The following is a 24,822-nucleotide window of genomic DNA, read 5'->3' on the forward strand; positions in this document are numbered from 1 at the left end:
GACGAAATTATTGGCCTAAAATGCTAAATGCGAGTGCTGTCTGAACGGTTCCTGCTACAATATTGTATGTCTGCTGGATTCCAGGCATGGCAGTCCTTGACTGGACATAACAACGAGCTGCGGTCTCATGGTGCTCTCAGGCCTTGAATCCATCTATTGTTCATCGCATGGGCCTAGAAAATTGAAATTGCTGGCCACCATTTATTATATTCACCACGATAAAAACGGCCGGCAAGGTTTAACAATTTTTGGTATAAAACAAACGATGGGAAGGTCAGTTTTCAAACATTGCTATATTTACGTCTACAAACGATCGTTGGGATGCTCTTAGTATAGCTTAAAACCCAAACAGCTAGTATTTTGCTTTGTTATAGCTAGGGAGAGACCTCGTGTCGACGAATACACTTTATACCCAAATTGCTAAAGAGTCATTCGGCCCTTGGCACCAGCCATTTCTATGAACGCGTATGTTTAGACACATTTTGCGTGATGCGCAATTGGAACAAATATCATGGGAAATGGAGCGCGCCAAGAATTGATTCGAGCTCTGTAACTACAGTGTAGTGCTTCACCGGTGAATAGCACACTACTATTATAGAAGGAACTACTGGAGTGCATTCCACGTGGATCCCGACACCCACGAAAATGGGCAACTTAGCGTGCACTAATGAGTCTGAGGATAGCGCGAATTCTGAAGTTGTCGTTCGTATTTCCGGAGAATTTTTGTATTTACAGAGAGAAGGACACATCATCTTTCCGTGCGCAGCTGCACTCCCTACGACCACCGAGTGCCCGTGTCAACTCCCACGAGGTATTATTGAAGAGTCGTGCGACGTCTTTGGTTTTACTAATTTGATTTCAACGCAGAGGCAAATGGTGGAGATAAAACGTTAGTCAAGAATTAGACAACACAGTATTTCATAAGGCCATAGAATCCGGTAATTGAACCTGTAGAAAGGTGGGGTGAGCTCTTTCGCATTCACCGATTTCATCAGCCAGCGACGCCGGGTGCGACGAGGCCGCATTTCCTGTCGTGACTTCCGCGTGAGGTAAGCAGTTTGGCATGACGTTCTCTTTTGTGCGAAACAACCCACTGCCCGTTGGACATGGTTTCTCGCAATTTCAAAATTAGTTGGGGTGGCCTGCGCGCCAAGTTCAATTATCCGGATGTCATCCGGATGCGGAAGAGTGCATTTTGGTTTGCGGATTTCAGAGCGTTCGCAGCACCGGTACGCAGCCACCCGTCGATGGCGGAAGAGACGAACCGCCGGACGCGCCGGCGAAACCAGATTGTCGACCTCGACTCGAGCGAAGATGAGGTCATCGCGGCTCCGCAGCCGCGAAAGCGACTGAAGCCGACCGTCGAGAGCAAGCCCAGCCGCCAGGTCCTCCACCGGCGCAGCGAGCGCGCCCGCGCGGTCGTCACGTACGACGATTACCTCGAAGCCAAAGCCGCGCGAGCCCGCGAAGCGCAAAAATGCACCTGAGAAGGCGCAGCCGGCCAAGCGCGGCCGTCCGCGAAGCTCGCCGCCGCCTGCCTCGTCGCCCAAGGTCGTCGTATCGCGTGCCAAGGGCAAGACCAAGAGCAAGACCAAGGCCAAGGAGAGCTCGTCCGAGTCAGCGTCAGCGTCCGAAGCATTGGACTCGGAGTCGGACGTGTCGGACGCGAGCTCGACCGAAGGCAAGTCGTCGCCACGCGCGGCCGACACCACCTCGAGCGACGACAACTTTATCATTGACAAGGTGCTGGCCGTCGAGACGCACACCGTGGCCGAGTGGGCGAAGAAGTGCCACGGCATGCACTCGCACTACATCACGGCCGGGTCCATCTTTGTGCCGGACGACGACGACCCGGTGCTGCCGCCGACGGACGAGGTCGAGAAATTCCTCGTCAAGTGGAAGGACCTCTCGTACCTGCACGTGTGCTGGCAGACCGAGAAGGAGCTCGTCGAGTACGAGAAGAACGCAAAAGGCAAGGTACAGCGCTTCCTTGAAAAGCAGGCGCGGGCGCCACTTGTCGCTGGCGACGAGTACTTCAACCCCGAATTTTGCACCGTCGACCGCGTGCTCGCGATCCAGCCGAGCCAAGACGTCGACGCACCCGGCGCGCTCGAGTACTTTGTCAAGTGGAAGGCGCTCGGGTACGAGAGCTGCACGTGGGAGCAGGCCGAGGACTTTCACGACGACCACGCGGTCGCGCTCTACCACGCTTTCAACCGGCCGCTGCTTCGGTCGCCCAAGGTCCGAAAGGCCTCGAGCTTCCGTCCGTACGGTGACAAGATCCCCGCGACCTTCAAGGGCGGCATGAACCTGCGCGAGTACCAAGTCGCCGGTCTCAACTGGCTCCTCTTCAACTGGTACAACGACCGCAACTCGCTTCTCGCGGACGAAATGGGCCTTGGCAAGACCGTGCAAACCGTCTCGTACATCAACCACCTCGTCCAGGTCGAGCAGCGCCGCGGGCCGTACCTCATCATTGCGCCGCTCTCGACACTCGCCCACTGGCAGCGCGAGGTACGTTCTTGATAGTACGTTCTTGATACAATGAGACATGTCTGGTTGTAGTTTACCAACTGGACGGACCTCAACGCAGTCGTGTACCACGGGTCGCACGACGAGCGCAAGACGATCGAGCAGTATGAGTTTTACCTCCCCCACCCGCACGACGACGCGCCCGGCGCCCCGGTCCGCGACAAGAAGACGACCCATTACCGCTTTGACGTGCTCATCACCACGTACGAGATGTGCGTGGCCTCGGACAACATCACGCTGGCGCGCATCCCGTGGCAGGTCGTCGCGGTCGACGAGGCCCACCGCCTGAAAAACCGCAAGTCGAAGCTCGCGAGTATTCTCTTGGCCAACTTCAAGTTTGGCAATCTTCTCCTCCTCACGGGCACGCCGCTCCAGAACAACGTCGAAGAGCTCTGGACGTTGCTGCACTTTTTAGACCGCAAGAAGTTTGCGTCGTCCGAAGAGTTTGTCGACGCATACGGCAACCTCGTCGACTCGGACCAGGTCAAGAAGCTGCAGGTCGAGCTCCGGCCGTTCTTGCTCCGGCGCATGAAGGAGGACGTCGAGACGTCGCTGGCGCCCAAGGAAGAGACCATCATCGAAGTCGAGCTCACGGTCTTGCAAAAGCAGTACTACCGCGCGATTTTCGAGCGCAACACCGAGTTTCTCGTGGTCCGTTGTATCAAGTTGATAGTTTTGATGACTCACACCATGGATCGTTAGCGAGGCCATACAAAGAAGGCGAATATGCCGAGCTTGATGAACATCGTCATGGAGCTCCGCAAGTGCTGCAACCACCCGTTCTTGATCCTCGGCGCCGAAGCCCGCGAAGTCGCACGCGTCCAGAAAGAGACGCCCCATGTGACGCCGTTGGAGCTCCAGGAGCTGCTCGTGCAATCGTGCGGCAAGCTCATTTTGCTCGACAAGCTTCTCCCGCGCCTCAAGGAGCAAGGCCATCGCGTGCTCATCTTTTCGCAGTTCAAGATCATGCTCGACATCCTCGAAGACTATCTCCGGCTCCGAGGGTACGTCAAAGAGCGCATTGACGGCAGCATCACAGGCAACGACCGGCAAGCGGCCATCGATCGCTTCTGCAACCCGGAAAGTCCGGCGTTCATTATGCTGCTCTCGACGCGCGCGGGCGGCGTTGGCATCAACCTCACGGCCGCCGACACGTGCATCATTTACGACTCGGACTGGAACCCGCAGAACGATCTGCAGGCACAAGCGCGCTGCCACCGCATCGGGCAGACCAAGTCGGTCAAGATCTATCGCCTCTTGACGGCCAAGACGTACGAAGCGCACATGTTCCACCAAGCGTCCATGAAACTCGGGCTGGACCAAGCCGTTCTGGGCGGCATTCGCCAAGCCAAAGGCAAGGAGCTCCCGGCCGCGTCCAAAGAAGACGTCGAAAATCTGCTCAAATTCGGCGCGTACGAGATGCTCAAGGACGACGGCGCCGAGGCCAGCAAGCGCTTCAGCGAAGAGTCGGTCGACGACATTTTAAAGCGGTCGACGACCGTCGTCCACGACCCCAAGACCAAGCCGGACCCAGCCGCGTCGAATGCCATGTCCAGCTTCTCCAAGGCCACGTTTGTGAGCTCGACCGACCCGAACGAACAAGTCGCGCTGGACGACCCGGACTTTTGGACCAAGGTCATTGGCCTCAACGCGGTCGAGGAAAAGACGGTCGTCGACAAGACGCCGGAGAAGCGCCGTTGCAAGGGCCGGTTCGCCACGTACGCCGAAGAAAACTCAGACGGCGAAGTGCCCGGCAGCTCCAAGAAGGTCCGTCGGCCAGGGAAGAAGCTCAAGATGGCCAATGAAAAGGAAAACGACGACGACGCAGCGTTTGTCATTGAAGACGCCGCGCCCAGCTCCGAGGACGACGAGGACGAAGACGATGACGCGCCGATTGGGCCGATCAAGGGCCTTCTCCAGAACCCCAACGCGCTGCGCACAACGCCCAAGACGCAACCGTTTGCGGTACCCTCGTTTGCTGCATGTATTTTTTGTCTCATGTCGTATGAATGGCCAGGCGGCGCTGCTCGCGTTCGGCTATGGCCGCTGGACCAAGATTCGCATGGCAAGCCCGACGCTGCAGACGCTCTCGGTCGAGAAGATCAAGTGCTTTGCCTTAGCGTACGTGGCGCAGCTCGTGCGCACGGCGGCCGAGAGCAGTGATCTCCAGACGTACGCGCAGCGCTACTCGTTTGTGGTTGCGATTCTCCGCGACTTGCATCGGAAAGCGCACCCGCACGACAAGCACGTGGTGCCGGTGCCCCTCTACGACATCAGCGCGATCCCGATTCCGTCGGATCTCTCGTCCGTCTTGAGCTTTGATGCGACGTGCAAGCACGCCGTGTCCAAGCTGCAGCAGCTCGATGTGCTGCACCACCTCGACCAGCTCGTGACGCGCAAGTTCTCGCCGATCCTCGAGTTTGTCTCGATCCTCAACGACATTCAGACCGCCAACACGTCGCCGCTGCCCGCGGAGACACCGCCCGAGACCGTCCTCGTGCGCCTTCGTCTCCTCAACGTCATTCGGACGCTGCCAGCATCAGGTGTGCACAAGGACGCGCCGAATTGGTGGCAGCCGCAAACCGATGACCTCCGCTTGCTCCTCGGGCTCCACCGCGTCGGGTGGCTTCGCGGCAAAAACTCGATCGCGACGCTCAAGTCGGATGCGCTGTTGTACCCGCCAAGTCTCCACCCCGGCGCCGCGCCGGACGCGGTGTGGCCGTCGACGACGTTGCTCTTGAAGCGGGCGAAGACGCTCCTGCGGGCGTGGGGCCAAGAGGCGCGCGTGCCGCCGTTCAAGGCGACCGAGGCCGTGGTGCCATTTGTGCTCCCGATGAACGTCGCGGACCAGATGCAGTTTCTCGGGCTCCTCGACCGCCAAGAACGCTTTATGACGCTCATCCTCGAGTACGGCGTCCCGGACGTGCGGACGTGCGCCACTGCCCAAGAGCAGCGGGAAAAGTGGCGCTTCTACATCAACGACCCGATGATGAGCGTCCGATCGCGTGGTCCGACCGAGCTCCTCCACGAAGCCGTCGGGCTCGAGCGCGCGGCGCGATCGGTGCTGGGGCAGCCGCACTTTGCGCCGTCGACCGAGCCGTCGATCCTTGGCGGCACGCAAGACCAGTGGGTGCTCTCGCGCGACCAAGCGCAAGTGCTCGTGAACCGCATCGAATTTTTCCGACTCCTGCGCACCGACGTGCTCGTGATGCGGCCACAGGATCTGCACTTGGCCATGATGAGTGTGACGCGCGCGGCGTCGTACAACAAGGGCCACTTGCCGTCGTGGTGGGTGTCGCCGGACCACGACATTTTGCTCATGCAGGTTCGAACCGCCGACCTCGTCGTCGTTTGGATCACTGATGAGATGGTACTAGGGCGTCGAGTGCTTTGGTCTGGACGACCACGTCAAGGACATTTGGGCACTCGACCGCTTCCGCACGTGCATGCCGCCGGGCGCGCAGGTGCCGTCGGCGAGGTGGGTCGAGACCACCGTGCTGCACTGCGCCAAGGCCGTGCGCGCGATCACGCAGATGAAGAAGCTCCATGACGGCGACCGCCAGCGGGCAGCGCACGAGGCCCGCCAGATGATGGCCCACGACCCGCACCACAACGCCGACGCGTACACGTTTTTCGTGCTCCAGAAACACGAAGCCGCGCGGTCCGAGACGAGTGGCGTCGACCTCGAGCTCGCGGTCGCGGCGCGCGTCGCCCTCGAGAAGCAGCGCCTCGAGACGACGCAGCGCGAGGCCCAGCGACTCGAGGCCGAAGTGCGCGCGCGTGTGCAGGCCGAGACGATGCGCCTCGAGGCCGCCCAGCGCGAGGCCAAGCGGATTGAAATGGAAGTCGCGATGCGCGTGCAGAGCGAAACTATGCGTCTCCAGGCCGTTCAGCGGGAGGCCCAGCGCGTCGAGAGCGAAGTGTGGTCCCGCGTCCAAGCGGAGCAAGCGCGGCTGACCGAGCAGCGGCCGACGGCGAGCGGCCGCAAGCCCATCATGGGGCGTCGTCCGCCGCCCGTCGTGATTCCCGACGGGTCGGTGCGCGGGCCAGCCGCGTCGCCCGACAATATCATCGTCAAGCCTGCCGTGGTCCAGCCCGTGACGACGCCCAAGACACCACAGGTCGACGTTGCGCGGCCAATGACGTCGCCCGTCGAGGCGCCGCCTGCCAAGTCGCCAGGTGCGCAGTCGACGATCCAAGCTGCGTTTGCGCGCCAGAAGAAGGGCATCGACAAGAAGATCGAGGTCAAGCGCGAAGTAGCGTTGCAAGAGGCGCCCGAGGACCGGCGCTCGCGCGGACGTCCAAAGGGTCGCGCGGACGTGATTGAGATTGACGACTCGGACTAGAGCCGGACGACGATGTGGGTTTATGAAGCCGAATACACCACTTTTGTATGCCACGAAGCGCGTTTGACAGTGAGGACTTTCTTTCCGACGCCAACTACACAACGAACTCCAAACCCAGGATTGTAATTCGCGCCATGTCTCCATCTTATTGTGTTGAAGCGAAGGGAAGCGTCGAGTGGGTAGGATGTGACACGGGTTGCTTCGCCGTCGCATGCAGCCGGCGTGGGCACTCACCATGCCGAGTGCCGACGTCCAAACCTCGGCGACTCGATTCTCCCGTGGCCGACAGTGCGGAAAGCCAGGTACGACTCGGTGCAGACAGCCAGGGACGACTCGGTTCTCTATGTGCTTGCTGCTGCTGCTGCCGATAATGTCATCAACGCTCTTTATGGACGTTGGCCAAGCCTGCTGCCACCGCCACGCCGTCCAGCCCGTCAAAACCTTGGTCACACGAGCGACGAGGTGCGTTTCAGCCAGCGAATGAATCGTTCCCAACGCGGGCTCTCGGGCAAGACGATCCCTTTCCCGGCCCGCGTCGAGAGCCTTCGAACGCATAGCGTGCCAGAGACGCTGCCATGTATTGGGATTGGATGGATTTAACGGTGCACGGCAAGGATTCGCTCGGCGGACGGGGATTGGCTACTTGCTAGGATCGCAGTCGCGGATTGGTGGGAATTCAACCAATCAAACCCGGCGACACCGATCCAAGCCAGCAACGGTCCGATCTCGAAGCTTCCGCTACCGACGACGAGCTTGGCGCTGCGACGCTCACAACGCAATTGCCTCCAACCCACGCAAGCACTCCAGCATGACCCACTACCTCTACTTCCCCGCGGCGCCCTTGCCGACGCTCGCGCCATGGGACATTGTCCGCCCGCGCCACTGGTACCCGCACATGAACCTCGAGCAGTCGCTCATGGACTTGGAGCTGGCCGAGCTGGCCGAGGTCGCGAACGCCATGTTCCCGCCGCGCGGTTCCAACTTGCTCTCGATGCCGCCGAGCGACGACGCGTTCTTCGCCGACTTGCCGAGCGGCGCCGACCCGGCCGCCGTGATCCTGGCCGGCGACACGGAGGCGCTACACACGCGCGCGTGCTCCAACTATTCGTTTTCGAGCGCGTCGGTGATTGACGACAAGGGTCGACGCGTGTCGAGCATCCGCCGCCGCTACGAGGACTCGGACGGCCGTCTCAAGGCGGTGCACGAGCGCGACGTCGACGGCAAGCGCCTCATCACCAAGTGGTCCAAGCAGGACAAGGCGGACAAGGGCGAGCACGTGACGCTGCTCTCGGACGGCATCGACAAGGCGGGCTTTGAAGCCCTCTGGGCCGAGACTCCGTTCCACAAGGCCCACGCCAAGCACGCGGCCAAGAAGAAGCTCGAAGCCAAGGAGGCCGAGACGGCGGAAGCCAAGGACGCGGAGCCCAAGGCGCCGACGTCCGCGACGCCCTAGGTCGTTGTCGTATGTATGTATGGTACCAACACGCCATAATGCTCTGAACATGATGAAATCGTCGGAGTCCTTGGTCATCTTTCTCGTCATATTGGCTTTGCTTGGGTGGTTGTTACACGGCGGAGCTCGACCAGCGGTGCTAAATGAAGCTATCCTTCTTGCGGCGAAGGTTGGAGAGCACAGTGATCGGGTCGTTGCCGCCGACGGCGTTGCGAATGACTTCGTCGTGCACGCGCAAGAACGGGTTGAAGAGCATCTCTTCCCGCAGCGTGGACGGGATCGTGGGCAGGTTCTTGGAGCGGCGGAGCTTGGCCCACGCAATCTTTTCCCGCAACACGGCGTTGGTCGGGTCGACGCTCAGCGCGAAGCGCAAGTTGGACATGGTGTACTCGTGCCCGCAGTAGACCTTGGTTTCCTTTGGCAATTGCAGGATCACCTCGTACAAGGCGTGGTACATGTCCTCGGCCGTGCCCTCGAAAAACTTGCCTAATGATATAATGATGATCATCATCGTTGTGAGCTTGCATGGCGTCGTACCGCAGCCGCCCACGAAGAGCGTGTCGCCGGGAAACAGCAGCGGCGGCGTCTCGGGGTCGCCGGAAACGACGTACGCGAGATGGCCCTTCGTGTGGCATGGCACCGCGAGCGCCTGGATGTCCATGGCACCGAGCTTAAACTCTTCGCCACCCTTCAACGGCGTCGTCATGGCTGGAATTGCCTCGTTGTGCGGGCCTGTGATCGTAATCCCGGGGTACTTGGCGGCAAAGGTCTCGTTGCCGCCGCAGTGGTCCCTATGCAGGCAGATACCGTGGGTACCGCCAGGAACAGCAGCGGAAAGCGTACGGGTGGCCATGCGTCGTGAGTACGGCAAGCATCTCGCGGTTGTTGATGGCGAGCTCCTCGGCAAGAACGGGTGCCATGACGTCGGCTTGGGCAGGGTCCACGGCCAGGACATGCTGGTTGGCCTCATCAATGACAAGGTAGCCGTAGTTGTCGTCAAACATGGGCACGAGGCGCACGCGCAGATGGGGCTCCGACCGCTGGAGCCGCTTCTTGGTCGTCGTGACCATCGTCCGCAGCGCCGGCCGCAGCTTCCCGAGCAGCATCCTGCACACCAATCTGTGGTTCTATTTTAATCCAACGCTGTCGCTTGCCATACAAACACCAAGTCAAATCTGGTGATTCATTGAATTCCGTTGCACCAATGGCATCACAGCAACAGCCGATCCAGCACGTCGACCCACGAGGCCGGTGCCATGCTCTGCATGGTGGCGCAGCGCTCGAGAGCCGGAAGATGGCAGCGCCTCTGCATCCATAGCGCGGCTCATTGCCGCGACGAACGGGCCCTTGCACGTCCAAGCCCCGTCGTCGTCTGGGTCCATCGTACAGGCCACGTCGAGCAGACGAGACGGCATGGCGTCCTCGCTGCTGCACAGAGATCCTTTGCACCTCGACCAAGCCGCGTACGACGAGCCGACACCTCGCAATTCACGCTCGTGAAATCTTACGACGTACTAGCCGTTTCTTTCCATTGGATCCTCATCGCGTTGTATGGAGCCTCGCCGGGTCGGCCTCCGCGTCTCGCCGCCGCTGCTGACGCTCGAGTACACAGCGGGCGACGGCGCCCTCTACCACCACGAAGTGCCTCTGGCAAGCTACCTCGCACGCAGCAGCGTACGCCCTCCGATAGCTATTACTGTCGTGTCGGCAGCATTGGCGTAGGACGCGGGGCAGATTGCTTTGGCGATCACGGACGAGCATCGCGCGTACTTTGCACAGGTTGCGCCGGCGCAGCTCCGACGGCTCCTCGAGCGTCTCGTCTCGCCGACCAAGGTCGAGACGCGTAATGCGCTGCCCGCTGCCGACTACAACAAGGTCTCCGAGTCGCAGCTCGCGGCCGTCAAGGCCAAGATGGACACGGTGTTCCACGAGCACTTGTGCAAGCCCGGCGACCCCGGCTACGTGTACAACAAGGAGGTATACGATCCTCAAGTCGTCTTAACAACAACACACGGCGATGGGTAGGTCACCTTTGGCGCGGCGACCGCGGCCAGCGACTGGGACGACGAGTAAAGATGATGTAATCTTGACTAGGAGTAGTTGGACGCTTCGTTGAACTTGTGGACCCATGTCTCGCGCATCTCGTCCGTGGGCGCGCGAAACACAAACGTGCGGCCGGCGACGGGCGGCGCGAGCTTGAACTCGTTGGCATTCTTGCTCGACTGCAGCACCGTGTACCCTGCGACGTTGAGCGGCGCTTCCATGCTCTCGCGGCCTTCCTCGTAGTAGCTCTTGGCCTTGAAGGTGAGGAACCGGCCGTCTTTGAGCACAAAAAACGACTGCTTCCACTTGGCGCCAAAGAGGCCGCCGCCCTCCTGTCGAAAGAGGTAGCCCGCGTACTCCTTCGGCTTCTTCGCAATGATCTCGACCGTCGCGACCGTCGCCTGCGTCGTCTGCACCGTGTTGGCGAAGAGCGCTTCCTTCTCTCGGAGCGCCGCGTTGATCTGCGCTTGGGTCTCGGCGATCGCGCCCTGGATCGTCCCGAGCTGCTCGAGCTTGCGCGCTTCGACAAGCGCATCTTGGGCCATCTCGTTGCGCAGACACGTCTTGCGCGTCTCTTCGGCGTCGCGGATCGCGTCTTCGAGGGCCAGGAGATGCGAGGTCGCGTCGTGGACCTGGGTCGTCAGCTGCGCGCGCGCCGCTTCAAAATGGGCTTCGGACGCCGCGACGGCCGCATAGAGGCGGTGTCGGACGACCGACGAGAGAAAGCCTGCGAGGACCGCCGAGGCGGCCGGGCCCTTCGCGACAAAGTTGTACTGCGAGATGAGCGCCTCAATGTTGCTGCGGTAGGCAATCAGGTGGCGCACGAGCCGGCTCTTGTCCTCGTCGGCCAGTGTCTTGTGCAAAACGGCCGTGTGGAGACACTGGATGAGGCGCGTGCAGAACGCCGCCGAGCTCGCAGTGTTGGCGAGCGATATGTCCCGCCAGACGCGTCCCGCGGCGTCGTCGAGGTGGCTCCGACCGACGCGGAAGCTCCATTCGCCGCGAAAGCACGCATCTTCACGGGCCACCGAGAGCGCCATGAACGGATGCAGAAGGGACGAGGCGGCCGCGAGACACGCGTAGTGCACGCTTGAGAGCGCGCTCGCTTCGAGCGGGAGCTTCTCACGCTTCGGAAATTGGTGAATGTACTTGGTCGGGACTTCGTACTCACGCATGTTGACCAAGTACGGGTCGCACCACGGGTTGGCGACCGTGGGCTTGGGCGCGACCATCGTCATTTGCCGGTTGAGCGCCTTGGACGTTTTGAGAAACGTGAGGATCCCGACGTCGAGCGTCGGCTTGGCGCCACTCGAGTGGCTCTTCTTGAGGTTGCCATACTCGTCAAACGTGACACAGTTGTTGCTGCGGTCGATGAGGATCACGTCGTCGTTGTCGAGGCCGGCGTCGCCGCCATGGAGCTTGGCCTCGGTGAGCGCCACCACCATGCCGTTGTCGAGCTCGACGTCGTCGTACGGCAGCAGCTTGGCGTGCATGTGGTCCGCATACATGGTGATCGCTGCATCCAGCAGGTTTTGCCAGTACGCGCGCGAGACGGCGAACGCGACGGCCCGAAAGTCCCAGCGCTCCGCGTCCTTGGCCGCGACGAGCGCGCTCAGCAGATGCACAAAGACGCCGCAGGAGAGGAACCGGCCAAAGAACGTCTTGGGCGGGAGCGGGTCGGTCGCGACGCTGAGGACCTTGGCCGCCGAGTGCGGCGCACCGGGCACCTTGAACGTGTTGGCCTTGATGCCGACGCAGTCGCGGCTCGTAAAGAGCTGCGTGATGAGCGCCTGCGAGAGGCCATCGTGCGACGCCTTCGGGGTCGCAAGCGCCTTCTCGAGGTAGAGAGGGAACGCGTCGCCGCCACACTCCTTCTTCTCGAGGTCGACCGCGATGAACGTGAGCTTTGGCAAAAGACGCTTGAGCACGGTCGTGTTGAGGTCTGGATGCGCGGCCTGCTCGTCGGACGAGACGACGTCGACATTCAGGAGGTGCTGGACGAAGCTCAAGTTGGCAAAGCCGTCGCGCGCAATGGCGCCGTCACGAACGTACAGCACGTGCGACGAGAGAAGGAAGAGAAGCGAGGCCCACGCCGGCTGCTCGTGGAGCATCGGGTGCTGGAGCACGACGAGGAACGTGAGCGTCCCGTCGTCTTCGACCTTGATCGGGTCCTTGACCATGTGCAAGCCGTGCGCTCTGGCATGCTTGGGCGGGAGGGCATCAATGACGCCGACGACCGAGATCTTCTGCAACGCACGCTTGTCGCTCTCGAGGAGGAGCGTCGCGTCCTCATGCATCTGCCAGCACCCATGGCCGTCGTCGGTCACAAGCGGGACCAGCGCCGCCATGATATGGGTCTTGTAAAATGGAAATGCCACCGGGTATTAGTCGGATTGTATCCGGAATTTCGACGGCTTCTTTTTATTATTTTATTACTCCGCGACGACCCGGCACGTCGGATCAGGCAAGCGCTGCTGGCGACACGGCGTAGGACCTCCACCAGCGCATGGTCGAGGCCGAGGCCATCGCGATGCAGCCAAGGGCATGGAGCACGGGCCAGCGACCGCCATGCCCGGCGAAGCATCGGCCACACGTATCTACACAGGTAATCCGCAATCGAGCGGCAGTGCGCTCAGTCGCGTCCAGCGCCCGACGAGTGATCCGCTGTCGCGTCTTGGGCGCTACATGCAGCGGCTTCTAGAGCGACGTGCGTTGGGTGTTTCTACCGCGGGCGCAGGGATGCGTGTTCGAGAGATGCAGTCGCAGCCATATCTTCGCTCATCCGATGCGTCTGCATTGCTGCGCTGCCAGTTGTAGCGTGGCCAGTCGAAGGTCGCAGCGTCGTGGCTGCGCGCCCTGGTGCCAAGCTGCAAGGGCAGGCTCGACGAAGGCTTGTCGCTGGAAGCGTCGGCGGCGAGGAAGGTCAACATTATAATTCCTTGGGAATAAAAATCCATACTGCAACCAAGTGACGATAGCCGGCGTGGGTTTCGCAGATCCATTTCTGTGGCGACGAAGCTCAAGATGGAGGGCATGTTCAACTACTACATCCCGGACGACGGCGATTCGCCCGACCACCTCAACGTCTTCCCGCTCCCGCTCAAGGCCGGCCTCAAGCTCGCGCACATCAAGAAGGTACAGCGCATGAGGCCATCGCGGCGATGACGAGCCACATGGACTAGGCCTTCCCACTGCCGGGCAGCTTCCACTTTCGCTTCAAGCAAGCGTTCGAGGGCACGTATGGTACGCTTCGCCGACTTAGTACGCCAAGGTGCTATACGTCGCGTAGTGTGGCTCGACATTGCCGACAACGACCCGGTGCCCGAGTACAATGGCGTCGTCATCTCCAAGGTGGCCCGCGTCGTGGACAAGGCCGAGGCAGCGGCGCCGGCGCCAGCGCCCGTCAAGGCCGCTGCCGTGCCTTCCCCGCCCAAGGTGGAGGCCCCACCAGCAGTACCCGACCTCATTGAGACCTCGACGCCGTCAGCCGGTACGTCGCGTCGTATACAGACCTCACGACATGATGGCATGCTAGCCAAGGATGCCAATGCCAAGGTCTTTAACGATGACCTTGTCGGGCTCATGTCGACGCCGACAGCATCGCCGCGCGTCATGAGCCCCGTCAACCAGGTAGTACGCTCGACGTGCAGCTGCGTGTTACGATGCTTATGGCACGGACGTAGCCCAAGGCGCCTGTCGATCCGTTCAACCTCTTTGCGGGCGGCGCCGCGCCGCCGATGCGGCCACCGACGCCGCACGGCGCCCAACAAGGATTCCAGAACGCGCCGTACATGCCGCCGGGCGGCGCGGGTGGCTTCCCCATGGGCCCGCCCCGAGCGCCCATGAACAGCAGCATGAACATCAGCAACATGAACATGAACCCGATGATGGGCGGCGGGCCGCGGCCGGCGCAAGGCCCGCCCATGGGCAACAACGGCTTCAACAACCTCCAATGGCAAGGCATGCAGCAGCCCCCGAACGGCGGGAATCCCATGATGCGGCCGCCGACAAACAACCCGAACCAGCGGTCTTGGTAATAACGCGGGTCCTCCTGCAAGTACACACCACCACATGATTACGTGTCTTCTCTAACATGATCCTATCGACGGCTACGGGTCTCGCTTGAGCTTTTGCTGCTGGGCGAGCTCCTTCATCTTGAGGTCGTCCATCTTCTTCCGGAAGAGCTCGAGTTCCTTCTCATGCTTTTCTTGTTCGGCGCGGATCGCGTGCTCATAGTTGGTTTCTGTCTCGGCCCGCGTCCAGTCTTCGACGTTGAGCGCTTGGTCGCCCGAGAGCGACACGGGATTTTGCGACGACGACGCCGACGACGACGTCATCGACACAAAGGACGAGCCATTCTCGACCAGCACGTACTCGGTCGAGTGCGCGACGAGGTTCATCTTGGAGACATGCGGCAGCGGCTTGGCCGAGAACGAGTGGGGCTCGGGTGCTTCTTCCCACACGTCCACGTCGACTTCGGGGAGGTTGGCCATTTTGGCTTCGGTCGACAAAAAGTTGATCGAGTCGGCAATGTCGCCAATGTCTGGCTCGAGAATGCCGACGCCGGCAGCGAGCTCGCAAGCGACCTCGAAGGCCGAGTCGATAAAGAGGTTGAACGTAAACTTGATCTCCTTCGACTTGCCGTCGAGGATGATGCGCAAGCTGAGGCAGATGCTGTGGTCGTTCTCGAGGTCCTTGGTCGCCTTGATCTCGTGCCGCCGGCCACGCTTGCGCATCGACGGCGACTTGCTCGGACTCGCCGCCAACGACGACGACGACGTCGTTGGCCACGACCCAAAGTCACCGGACGACCCACGCAGCCCGAGAAAGGTCTGCGGCGGTGGCGGCGACTGGCCGAGCACGAGCGGTGTCGGCGCCGACGATGGCGCTGGCGGTGCCGTCTCGGGCGACGGAAGGGGCACCGAGAGAGGCGGCCGCTCCGGCAGCGGCTGCAGCTTCTTCTCGTTCGGGAGGAGGTTGTTGCGGCCGTCCATGACCTGCTTGCGTGCATCCAAATTCTTCTCGGCGCCTTGCATGCCCTTGAGAATGGTCTCGGCGTGGTCGTCCATCGCATCCACGCCGGACGAGAGCGGCGTGTCGATGGTCGTGCGGTACTTGAACACGAGCGACGGGTGCTTCGACTCATCGTGGTCCTCACCAGACGTCTTTTGCGGCAGCACCGGGCACGAGAGGCGGCGCTTCGCGTTGGCCTTTGCGCCGTCGAGATCCCAGTCGTCAACGACCGTGTACGCCGCGTGGCGCGGTGACAAGGCGTCCTGCTCGTCGACGCCTACACCCTCGCATGAGATTCCATTTATCAACGAGTTTGCATGCATGTACATTCGGGCACGGCGTCGTCGTCGGCCATGGGCTGCAGAAACGGGTGGGCAGCGAGGTACGCCGCCGTCACGTCGACCGCGCCATTGCCGCGCGAGAGGCAGAGCTCAATAAAGTCGCGTGCGGCGGGGGACTTGATGCGGCCGAGCGCGCGCGGCCGGACGCCGGCCATGACCTTCTTGTAGATCTGCGCGGGGTTGGTGCACTCGGCGTACGGGACTTCTTGCGTGATCATTTCGAGGACGCACATGCCGAACGCATAAATATCGACCTTCTCGTCGTAGTTTTCGTCGTAGAGCTCGGGCGCCATAAACTCGGGCGTGCCCAGCACCGACTGCGCGCGGAGCTTGTCGACCGCCATCTGCGTCGAGAGGCCGAGGTCGCCGATGCGCAAGTCGCCCGTGTTGCCATTGATGAAGATGTTGTCGCATTTGAGGTCCCGGTGGATCACCGGGGGCGACTGGCTATGCAGATACGAGAGGCCTTCTAGTATCTGGTGACACCATCGCTTCATGATCTTCCATTTGACAAACCGGACGCGCTTGATGTACGACTTGAGCGTCCCGGCCGTCATGATCTCCGTGATGAAGACCACTTGGTTCTTCTCCTTCGAGTACCACGAGCCGTAAAAGTTGATGATGTTCTTGTGTTCGAGCTTCTTGAGCAGCTCGACCTCTTGGATGATCCGCGCCTTCTCGCCATGCGGGAGCGCGCCAATGTCGATCGCGTTCCAGGCTACGTCAATGCCTTGGTCTGTGTCGTAGCCCTTGTAGACGGTCTTGTACGCGCCCGTGCCAAGCTTGGTATCAAACTAACGTGCACGATGAGCTGCGTCTTCCTAGCATGCGCATGGGGCGTACCCGGACGTAGATGCCACGCGGCGAGGTCTCGACGGGGCGCGCGTCTTCCATGGTCGTGGTGGCGGGAGGCAGTACGGGGCAGGAAGCTCGTCGTCGTCGGCGCAACGGGAGCGCGGCAGGTCCGCTTTTCCAGTTCGAAATGCCCGAGTAAAAAAACTTGGTGCGGGTTCTTCGGGATGCGGTTAAAAAAATACGCGCCGCATTTTATTAAATGATCGCGAATTTTTATTCCATTAAGCATCGTGGCACGGCACTGGATTGAAAAAACAAGCGACGTTTTATTCGCGCTTCAAACGATTTTAATACAATGAGATCCCCATAGTATGGGCCAGTGATCTGAGACTCAGAATAAAATCACATGTGTTTTTTTACGTCGATCCCATGACGTATACAATGTTGTTGATGATCGCACGACGAAAAATTATAATACGTTTTTATATTGCACCGCATCCGGGGTCGTACCAAAACCTCTCATAATACATATCGTATGTGTTGTGAAAGGCAACGTGGCTTGGAAGCTTACCGGGGTCCATCGCCAAGGTGAGGTCGAGACTCGGGAATTGTATTGTTCGATGTACGTGACCCGTGCGCGGACGGTGGTGTCGAGCAAGTTTAGCCCTGTAGTATTGAAGTCCTTGCTGTACGGTCATTGCGGAGGTCCCTCTCTGCCACAGGAATCCAGCAGCTCCGTGTTAAAAATCCACGCGAAATAGCTTGTCTCGCATACAAATGTCAAGACAATCCTAGCCGCGCGTGTCCCACAATTTAGGTACACTATTTTATGGCACGAGCCACGAATTTAGTAGAAAAATGCCAATCGCGGTGGTGCCAAGGACAAGGCGATCCTCGTGCGTGATGTGGCATGGGTGGCGCCAAGCGAACAAATGTTTTATGCCCTTGGGTGGCGCTGATGTTGGTGTTGAGCCCACGCTCGCATCACAACGGCGTGGCACTCGGGTGCATCATCTGTTTCAGGCTACTATTCAAAAACGTAAATAGTGTGCGATGCAGCGAGGTCGAGGAGGATCGCTGGCTTGCCACGCACGCGACCGTGCACCATCGCAGGGCATGGCTCGTATACTTGCAGTACAGGAAGCGGACGCCGTCCAAGATTGCGTGGATGTGTCCGAGAATCTCGGCTGGCGCGTGTCCGGATAACACTTGACGGTTACGTAGATACTTGCATGGACTGAAACCGGAAATGCTCCGCGTATTGGCTCAGTCCCTGGTCAAGTCCTTGGTTGTAGGCTCTCCTCCGTCAACGAGGAGCATTCGAGAGCCGATTGTATAAGCCTGCTGCGCCTCCTCGAGGCCGTCGAGGTATCCGAGTAGTGCTTACAGTAGTACCGTATGCAGTAGGGCTGTGTAAAGCCCACGCTGCCGTCGCGTCGAGGCAAGCGTAAAAAATAGCGTTTTTATTTGGTTTAGCGTTGCGAGCTTGATCCATCCCGTGCACCAAACACATGCGTTACCCGAACGACCGCAACGACAAGATTCGAAGCATCATTTTATGGGGAGCGTCATGTTCTAGAGACGTTGTCGCTGCGGCCAAGACGACAGTGCTTCGTCTCCATGGGAAAATCCTCACGTGTCGGGCACGTCTAGCTGCGTCGCGGCCAACTGGAAAGCAACGGAACCACGCAGAAAAATATACCATTATGAACGAGCCCGGCGGGCTCCCGTCGCGGGTATTCACATTGATTGGCACCCGACCAAAGGCTGCTCCGCGGTGGGCGTGCAATAAGGTTGTTGATAGTTGAAAGGCATGCCGAGTCGTCGACACCATAGAGTCCCAGAGCCGCTGCCTCCTCGTACCCGTTCGAAACGCCATCGAATCGGAGCAACGTGAGGTGTTACAAAACGGACAAGAGCGATCGAGATACTATGGACCCGGTGGCGACGACCGTACCCGGCTTGAGCTTTGCGACAGACCTCCTCTTCAACCTCGATGCAGTGCGCAAGGCGTGCAGCAGCGGCCTCTCGACGCACCAAGGTCTCTTGAGTCTCCTCAAGGGTCGCGTCCAGCTCGAGCTGCACTACGCCGCCGAGCTCACGCGGCTCGCCGACCAGTTCAAGGTCGACTAAGACATGGCTGATTTGCACCCGGCGTCGTACGTGAGCACGGTCAACGCGGCCTTGCTCAGCGTCAAGAGTCAGTACGTCAACGCAAGCGTGCAGCACAAGAGCCTCGCCATGAGCCTCGACGAGGACGTCTACCGGCCATTGGATGCGCTCTACAAGAGCCTCGCCAAGAAGGAACAGTCGACCACCTCGTGCATGGCCCGCGTCCGCAAGCAGGCCAAGGCGCTTGAGGAGAACTTTCGCAAGCAGCACACAAAGATGGACAAGGCGTTCAAGGAGGCGACGATGACGTACGCGCAAGCGCTTGAAGCTGGCATTGCGCCGCGCGTGATCCAAGAGCAGGTGGGCAGCGAGAGTAGCAGCAGCAACAACAATGCGCTGGAAGACAGCCCGTCGTTTCTTGGCGAGCTCTTCCCCAAGCGGCGACCGACGACGACATCGCGCAACGCAAGCATCGATAGCGTCAAGCTCGTGAGCTGGTTGCTGCCCAACGAGCACCAAAAGAAAGAAAGTCTCGCAGTCGCCGCCGCCCGCGCGGTCGAGGTAACCACATATCTCCATCATCATCCGACTTGGATGATCAAAACATCGCTCATGCCCGTGTCTGCACAGAGCGCCGAAGCCGCCCGCTCCGAGTGTCGACACGCGTATGCTGGTTTTGAGGATGCCCGCATTGCCTTGTACCGGTCGACGCAGTCGATCCTCAACGACTACCAGGTTGAAACTGGTCGTTCCGAGTTTGCACTTGCGACTTGCATTAGACCATTTCGGAGCAGCGTAGTACGCAGCTCACGACGAGTCTGCGCAAGCACATCGTCTTCGAGTCGGCGACCCTTGCCAACCTACAAGTACATCATACTATTGTCTCGCGCTGTCTGGATATGTTTATATGTGTGTCTAGTACGACTGGCAAATGGTGGCCAAGCCCATGGAAGCGGTCGACGTCGACGCCGACATTCGTGCGCTCATCTTGCACAACTACCGCCCGATCGTGCCGCACATGACGATCTCGGACCTCTGCACGACCGAGTCGCCGCTGCCGCACCCGCCACGCACCAAAGCGTTTGGCCTTCACGACGTGACCCTGCGCCGGTATCCCCTTGACACGAGCGGCAATCGGCACTCGGTCTACGGCTGGCTCGTCACACGCGACCAGAGCATCTACGAGAAGGACGCCAAACCCGCAGTCGTGCCCGTCGTACCGTCGCATGCCGTCGCCAAGGCTGTGCAAGCGGCGCTGGCATGCGTTATCTCGACCGTCGCCAAGCCCGAAGACACGGCGTTGCCCGACGACAAGCGAGACGACGACGACGACCGGGACTCGTCCGAGAGCACGCATAGCACCGAGTGCTAACTGTTTGCGACTTTCAACATGAGCAGCTTGACCGTCGTTTTCGGTCCGAAGCTTGCAATCGTCACTGGAAGAGCACCATGGTCTCGAGGAGCAGCTGTGGGTAGTGCACGTGTAAGCTCGCAGCATTGGCATCATGGGTGGCTTCTATATCGGCTGCGACTCAGAGGCTAATATATGTGCTCCTGCAGGCCTGCTACTCCACTAAAGCAGAGGTCGCGTCGTGCATGCATCCAGCATGTTCTCTGGCTACTTATGCACGGCGCTGCCTGTAGCCCTCTTGCGAGGCCACGTAGGGTGCATCAGGGTCCGGCAACACATGGGCAACGCCACGCCGACGCGCTCGACAGCGTGCGAGGGCCCTCGCGCGGCGAAGGTCCATGGCCAGTCGTCGCGTCTTCATCACGGCCAGATCCGTTCCTCAGAGAACACCCCGATCTTACCGAAATCATCCGGATAACGAGCCTATCGTCTCTTGCATCATCCGAGCGTCGTCATCGGCAAGAGAGTGAGATGCCAAGCAACCAAGCTGAACTCGACGCCGACGACAGTGAGATCGCATGCGACGTCGACCTCTACGTCAGGTGCGTCCGCTGCAAGCGTGCACGTGGCGGCTAACGCAGGCGCAGCGACGACGGAACGATCGCCGAGGCGAAGCGCCAGCCGCGCGTCGTCGTGCTGGAGCGCCAACTCTCGGCCAGCGAAAAGGTCTGCTGTCACGACGTCAACGATGGCGCTGATATAGTCGCAACTAGGAGCTCCATCAAGCGGCCGAGTATGGCATGCAACTGCTACATGCGAACGACGAGCTCCAGGCGACCATCTCACGGTAGGCTCCACCTGTCTACTCGTAAGAACACGTCATGTTCGCCCGTCCTAGGCTGCACGTGGAGCATGACACGAGCGCGAATGAGCTCCAAGGCGAGCTGCGCGCGCTCCAGCGCCACTTGCTCGCCGTTCAAAGCGAACGCGACAGCTGGAAGCAGTACGTATTCGACAATACCGCGAGTTGCCAAGCCCATGCTAATGAATGTAGAAAGTATATCGAGCTGGACGAAGCGGTGTCCGCTTCGTCGTTGGAGCCAGCGCCGATCACGGCTTCGTTCATTGACGACCAGGTCGCCGCGCAGCTGGCAGCCACCCTATCGACGCTCGAAGGAACCGAGCAAGAACTCGCAGCGATCATTGTCGAGAACGACCGCCTCCGCGCCCAGCTCTCGAGCGCGCGCGCCGAGACACGGGAAGCACACGAGCAGCTGCGTGTGCACGCCAAGCTCGGGAGCGACTCGGCCGAGGCGCTGCAAGACTACCGGCGCGAAATGAACGACCAGCTCCATGCTGCCAACACCAAGATCAAGTGGTTGCAGCAGCTCTTGGATGCACGGTACAACGGCGACTCGCTGTATATATATTCTATCAGAACTGATTGTGCGTGTTCGTAGCGACCAAGTCGAGAGTCAACTGCACCAAAAGATCAACGTGGGCTTTCGCTCCTGTACTAGGACAACAACGTCATCATTTGTGGTAGGACTTGACGCTCGAGGTCGAAGCGAGCTCGACCGAGTTTGAGTCCAAAGCCAATCTCATGCAGTCGATGCTGCAAAAGTGCGCGCGCCTCGAGAAGGAGCTCAGCGTCTTTGAGCAGGTCATGTCCAACCAGCTCTCGCCCGTGTACACGTCGTCGCACGAGGCGATGCTTGAAGCCGCGTCGTTTGACCGGCTCCAGAATTTCTTCAATCTGACCGCGCTCGGTATCGTGCTCGAGATGCACGCCGAAGAGTACTACCTCGACACGTCGTCGCGCAAGATGTTTGAGATCTGGTTTCAGCAAGTGCTCGCGTCGGACCTGCCGTTCCAGAAGTGGGCGGCGTGGCTCACGCACCGCATTTCCAATCACATGGTGGCCACGTCGCCATCGTCCCACTCGCCAAGGTACAGCCGCCTTCTGCTCAACGTGCTGTAGAATAAGACGTGTGTTTATGGACATGTTGTCATGTAGCAAAGGCAGAAGCTTCTCGACCGTGTCGTTCGGAAAAGCCATCACGACCAGCCTCTCGACTGTCCTCTTCAACGCGACCAAAAAATAGCAGTAGATCGTGGTCCTAACGACAACAACCGCCCATGTAGTACTATGTACGCCAGCGACACGACCACGTGACCCCAATCAGGATGGGGCTAGGGCTCGTGTGGGCGGGGTAGGGTTGGTGGCGGTGGCAAAGGGTGGAGTGGAGAGTGAGTGGCGGTCAGGTATAGAGCTCGATCCCGCGTCCCACCGATGTGGCATCGCGTTGAAAAGGATGATACCGTTGCACTCCACACGCAGCACCAAAGATCGCACAAGTTGTTATCCAATACAGATCGAGAGGTTACCACAGATGGGATTCACAAGCGTACCCGTTAGTTATGATAGCAATTCTGATCGGCCATCAGACTGGTACCGGTACTTCAGCCAGCGAGCGATACCTTCGCTGATGTATTTTACTGGCCACTGCAAATATTGCAACTGGCCTCCTCGTCAGGACTGACGATTACGCCGTGCAGCATCTCGCCCACGAACATCCATGGACATTGTTGCGACGCTTGACATTGTGAGTCCGTGGCCGTGGCACAATTTTTTATTTTCAAGTCGCCAGCGCGGCCCATTCCGTCCTCGCCATAGCCGGGCGGGGAGACAGCATACTTTAGTCCAGTCAAATGGATACACCGTGCGTTTTGCCCACCACGTCAATGTGCAACATATGCTGCATTCAATGGTCGTCTGGCGAGCGATTGGCTACCTTCAAACACTCCGCTTGGCTTTCTCGGTCCATTTTCACACACATTTCGTCCGTCGAAGTCCTACGGCCAAATGTCCATGCCCACGATCGCCATTGCTCGAAGGTTTATGCCTGCGAGGTACTATCGCACCCACTTGCAGATTTTCGCGATGCAACACATTATAGAGTCGAAGTGCAGGAAGAGGCGGCTCTGCACTTGGCCTCGGCCTCGAGGCCATTATCACCATCTCTGGACGACGTCGACCGAACGCGCCAACATAGCGCCAACGGCGCAGAGGGAGCTGCGGCCGCTCGTCGCCGTGAGGTGTCGTCTCGTCGCCTCCGCTCTTGATTGGTGCAAAAGTGTATCTTACGGATACGGTGTGTGAGTCACGTCCTGGACGTGGGTATACCTTGGCCAGGTCAATTTTATTTCGCACAACCAAAGCTATCTTGATGTTTGTATGGCTTTTTGGTCACTTGGAATAAAATCGAATTACATTCGTATAGAACACGAGCCAATATATAGAAAGGCCAACACGAAATGGCATTTTCAGTTTGCACTTCGACGTCGGAGTACCTTGGCCCATGCGCATTGCAACGCTCCTCGTCTTGCTGCCGGCGCTCGCCGTGAACCTCGCGTCCGCGCTCGCGCCCATCATCGTGCGCGGCAACTACATGTACAACTCGGAGACGGGCGACCGCTTCTTCATGCGGGGTATGACATACGAGTACGACGTGAGCGATAAGAACTACGCGGCCAACTCCAAGGCCGCGATCGCGCGCGCCGTCACCGACTTCAACGGGACGCTCAACACGCTCCGCATCTACAACGTCAACCCCGAGAACAGCTACAAGGAGTTTATGACCGACATGGAGGCCGAGGGTATCTACGTCATGGTCTCAGCGTCGCCCTCGAACGTCGCGTACTATGGCTCGTACATGTACTCGACGATCACGAAGAACCTCGCGGCCGACAGCCAGCCCACGTCCTGCTACCCGTCGTACCTGCTCAACTATGGCAAGAGCATCGCGCTCGCCTTCTCGCAGTACAACAACACGCTCGGCATGGTCATGGCCAACGAGGTCATGCAAATGTCGTTGCGCCCCGCCGCGTGCGTCAAGCAGTACGTTGCGGACGTCAAGAATTGGATGCGTGCCAAGTCGAGCAACATGCGCGTGCTCCCGCTCGCCTACGCGGCCGCCGACAGCTCGTACTCTGGCGAGAAGGACGATACGGAGAAGCCGGCGGTCGCGCCGGCCGCGGACGAGTACTCGGTCATTAAGATCCAAGGTCTTCTCTGCGGCGACAAGATGGTCGACGGTGTCATGCAGCAGAGTATCGACATTTACCTCCTCAACGAGTACCGGTGGTGCAACAGCAACAACTTTGGCAACTCGTACCAGCGCCTCCTCAACCTCGCCAAAGGTGTCCCGATCGTCATGGCGCTCGGCGAGTACGGCTGCGACCTCGTCAACCCGCGCACGTTTGACATGATCCCGTATCTCTTCGACGACTCCAAGACGTCCAACGGCTTTACGGATGTTTACTCGGGCGGCTACGCCTACTCGTTTGGCGAGGCGTCGCTGCCCAAGGGCTCCAACTTTCCGCTCTTCACGGGCGGCGACATGGCCATCTCGGGCAAGCCCGGCACGACCGCGACGCCGTCGTATGCGAACCTCCTCTCTCAGTTCAAGAAAAATCCGACCGCGGGCTTTACCAAGGCGGCGTGGAAGACGGACGACAAGTGCGCTTGGGTCCCGCCGCTTGCGACCAGCGTCGACGCCAGCAACGCGCGCGCCGCGTCCGGCTGGATCCAGCCGACGTGCGACAAGATCAAGGTCATCTCGACCGACACGTGGACGACCGTGACGCGCGAAGGCATGGTCTGCAACGACAAGGGCGGCACGTGCGACGTGCCGGTGCCGGCCGCGGCGTCGGGCATCCCGACGCAGAAGCTCCTTTGCAACCGCGCCGAGAACGTCACGGCGGGCGGCTTCGCGTGCGTGACCAAGGGCGACTGCAAAACGGCGCGTGCTCGAACGGCAAGTGCGTCTGCAA

General features: G+C 59.9%; 10 protein-coding genes across 10 annotated transcripts; 7 read left to right on the forward strand and 3 right to left on the reverse strand.

Annotated features, from left to right (window-relative positions):
- Positions 1-1,247: 1,247 nt before the first annotated feature.
- On the forward strand, positions 1,248-6,935 carry SPRG_13475 (hypothetical protein; the record flags this gene model as incomplete). Its single annotated transcript, XM_012353538.1, has 6 exons — positions 1,248-1,418; positions 1,447-2,514; positions 2,566-3,183; positions 3,235-4,497; positions 4,550-5,857; positions 5,910-6,935. The coding sequence occupies 6 exons, from the start codon at positions 1,248-1,250 to the stop codon at positions 6,876-6,878; spliced, it is 5,397 nt and encodes a 1,798-aa protein (XP_012208928.1). The 3' UTR covers positions 6,879-6,935.
- A 652-nt stretch (positions 6,936-7,587) lies between these two features.
- On the forward strand, positions 7,588-8,331 carry SPRG_13476 (hypothetical protein; the record flags this gene model as incomplete). Its single annotated transcript, XM_012353539.1, has 1 exon — positions 7,588-8,331. The coding sequence occupies exon 1, from the start codon at positions 7,687-7,689 to the stop codon at positions 8,329-8,331; it is 645 nt and encodes a 214-aa protein (XP_012208929.1). The 5' UTR covers positions 7,588-7,686.
- A 139-nt stretch (positions 8,332-8,470) lies between these two features.
- On the reverse strand, positions 8,471-9,437 carry SPRG_13477 (hydroxyacylglutathione hydrolase; the record flags this gene model as incomplete). Its single annotated transcript, XM_012353540.1, has 3 exons — positions 8,471-8,817; positions 8,869-9,122; positions 9,175-9,437. 3 exons carry the CDS (start codon positions 9,435-9,437, stop codon positions 8,471-8,473), a joined length of 864 nt encoding a protein of 287 aa, XP_012208930.1.
- Positions 9,438-9,821: 384 nt separating this feature from the next.
- SPRG_13478 (hypothetical protein) lies at positions 9,822-10,439 on the forward strand. The gene is made up of 3 exons (XM_012353541.1): positions 9,822-10,005; positions 10,054-10,308; positions 10,357-10,439. Exons 1-3 carry the CDS (start codon positions 9,883-9,885, stop codon positions 10,402-10,404), a joined length of 426 nt encoding a protein of 141 aa, XP_012208931.1. The 5' UTR covers positions 9,822-9,882; the 3' UTR covers positions 10,405-10,439.
- SPRG_13479 (hypothetical protein) lies at positions 10,351-12,734 on the reverse strand. The gene has a single exon (XM_012353542.1). It carries the CDS (start codon positions 12,720-12,722, stop codon positions 10,422-10,424), a length of 2,301 nt encoding a protein of 766 aa, XP_012208932.1. The 5' UTR covers positions 12,723-12,734; the 3' UTR covers positions 10,351-10,421.
- Positions 12,735-13,351: 617 nt separating this feature from the next.
- SPRG_13480 (hypothetical protein) lies at positions 13,352-14,484 on the forward strand. Its single transcript, XM_012353543.1, has 5 exons — positions 13,352-13,509; positions 13,557-13,617; positions 13,664-13,864; positions 13,910-14,004; positions 14,058-14,484. The coding sequence occupies exons 1-5, from the start codon at positions 13,399-13,401 to the stop codon at positions 14,409-14,411; spliced, it is 822 nt and encodes a 273-aa protein (XP_012208933.1). The 5' UTR covers positions 13,352-13,398; the 3' UTR covers positions 14,412-14,484.
- On the reverse strand, positions 14,417-16,745 carry SPRG_13481 (WNK protein kinase). Its single transcript, XM_012353544.1, has 3 exons — positions 16,572-16,745; positions 15,715-16,522; positions 14,417-15,664 (listed from the first exon to the last, which is right to left on the reverse strand). The coding sequence occupies exons 1-3, from the start codon at positions 16,620-16,622 to the stop codon at positions 14,484-14,486; spliced, it is 2,040 nt and encodes a 679-aa protein (XP_012208934.1). The 5' UTR covers positions 16,623-16,745; the 3' UTR covers positions 14,417-14,483.
- Positions 16,746-18,407: 1,662 nt separating this feature from the next.
- Positions 18,408-20,007, forward strand: SPRG_13482 (hypothetical protein; the record flags this gene model as incomplete). Its single annotated transcript, XM_012353545.1, has 4 exons — positions 18,408-19,196; positions 19,266-19,370; positions 19,415-19,501; positions 19,555-20,007. Exons 1-4 carry the CDS (start codon positions 18,660-18,662, stop codon positions 20,005-20,007), a joined length of 1,182 nt encoding a protein of 393 aa, XP_012208935.1. The 5' UTR covers positions 18,408-18,659.
- A 510-nt stretch (positions 20,008-20,517) lies between these two features.
- On the forward strand, positions 20,518-22,126 carry SPRG_13483 (hypothetical protein; the record flags this gene model as incomplete). Its single annotated transcript, XM_012353546.1, has 8 exons — positions 20,518-20,588; positions 20,634-20,712; positions 20,760-20,833; positions 20,885-20,989; positions 21,041-21,388; positions 21,447-21,483; positions 21,533-21,936; positions 22,004-22,126. The coding sequence occupies 8 exons, from the start codon at positions 20,518-20,520 to the stop codon at positions 22,089-22,091; spliced, it is 1,206 nt and encodes a 401-aa protein (XP_012208936.1). The 3' UTR covers positions 22,092-22,126.
- A 1,222-nt stretch (positions 22,127-23,348) lies between these two features.
- SPRG_13484 (hypothetical protein) lies at positions 23,349-24,771 on the forward strand (the record flags this gene model as incomplete). Its single annotated transcript, XM_012353547.1, has 2 exons — positions 23,349-24,697; positions 24,741-24,771. 2 exons carry the CDS (start codon positions 23,349-23,351, stop codon positions 24,769-24,771), a joined length of 1,380 nt encoding a protein of 459 aa, XP_012208937.1.
- Positions 24,772-24,822: the final 51 nt, after the last annotated feature.

The sequence above is a fragment of the Saprolegnia parasitica genome (genome assembly GCF_000151545.1).
Source record: "Saprolegnia parasitica CBS 223.65 unplaced genomic scaffold supercont2.127, whole genome shotgun sequence".
Taxonomy (NCBI): Eukaryota; Oomycota; class Saprolegniomycetes; order Saprolegniales; family Saprolegniaceae; genus Saprolegnia; species Saprolegnia parasitica.

Excerpts from the sequence above, each read along its gene's own strand:
- SPRG_13478 (XM_012353541.1), top strand. The coding sequence starts at position 9,883 with ATGGAGCCTCGCCGGGTCGGCCTCCGCGTCTCGCCGCCGCTGCTGACG. Across the intron at positions 10,006-10,053 it reads GCTACCTCGCACGCAGCAGC|GACGCGGGGCAGATTGCTTT; the intron begins GTACGCCCTCCG and ends GCATTGGCGTAG. Across the intron at positions 10,309-10,356 it reads GCTACGTGTACAACAAGGAG|GTCACCTTTGGCGCGGCGAC; the intron begins GTATACGATCCT and ends GGCGATGGGTAG.
- SPRG_13479 (XM_012353542.1), bottom strand. The coding sequence starts at position 12,722 with ATGGCGGCGCTGGTCCCGCTTGTGACCGACGACGGCCATGGGTGCTGG.
- SPRG_13480 (XM_012353543.1), top strand. The coding sequence starts at position 13,399 with ATGGAGGGCATGTTCAACTACTACATCCCGGACGACGGCGATTCGCCC. Across the intron at positions 13,618-13,663 it reads AGCGTTCGAGGGCACGTATG|TGTGGCTCGACATTGCCGAC; the intron begins GTACGCTTCGCC and ends TACGTCGCGTAG. Across the intron at positions 14,005-14,057 it reads TCATGAGCCCCGTCAACCAG|CCCAAGGCGCCTGTCGATCC; the intron begins GTAGTACGCTCG and ends GCACGGACGTAG.
- SPRG_13481 (XM_012353544.1), bottom strand. The coding sequence starts at position 16,622 with ATGGAAGACGCGCGCCCCGTCGAGACCTCGCCGCGTGGCATCTACGTC. Across the intron at positions 16,523-16,571 it reads CGCGTGGCATCTACGTCCGG|TTTGATACCAAGCTTGGCAC; the intron begins GTACGCCCCATG and ends CGTGCACGTTAG. Across the intron at positions 15,665-15,714 it reads CGACGACGCCGTGCCCGAAT|GCGTCGACGAGCAGGACGCC; the intron begins GTACATGCATGC and ends GCGAGGGTGTAG.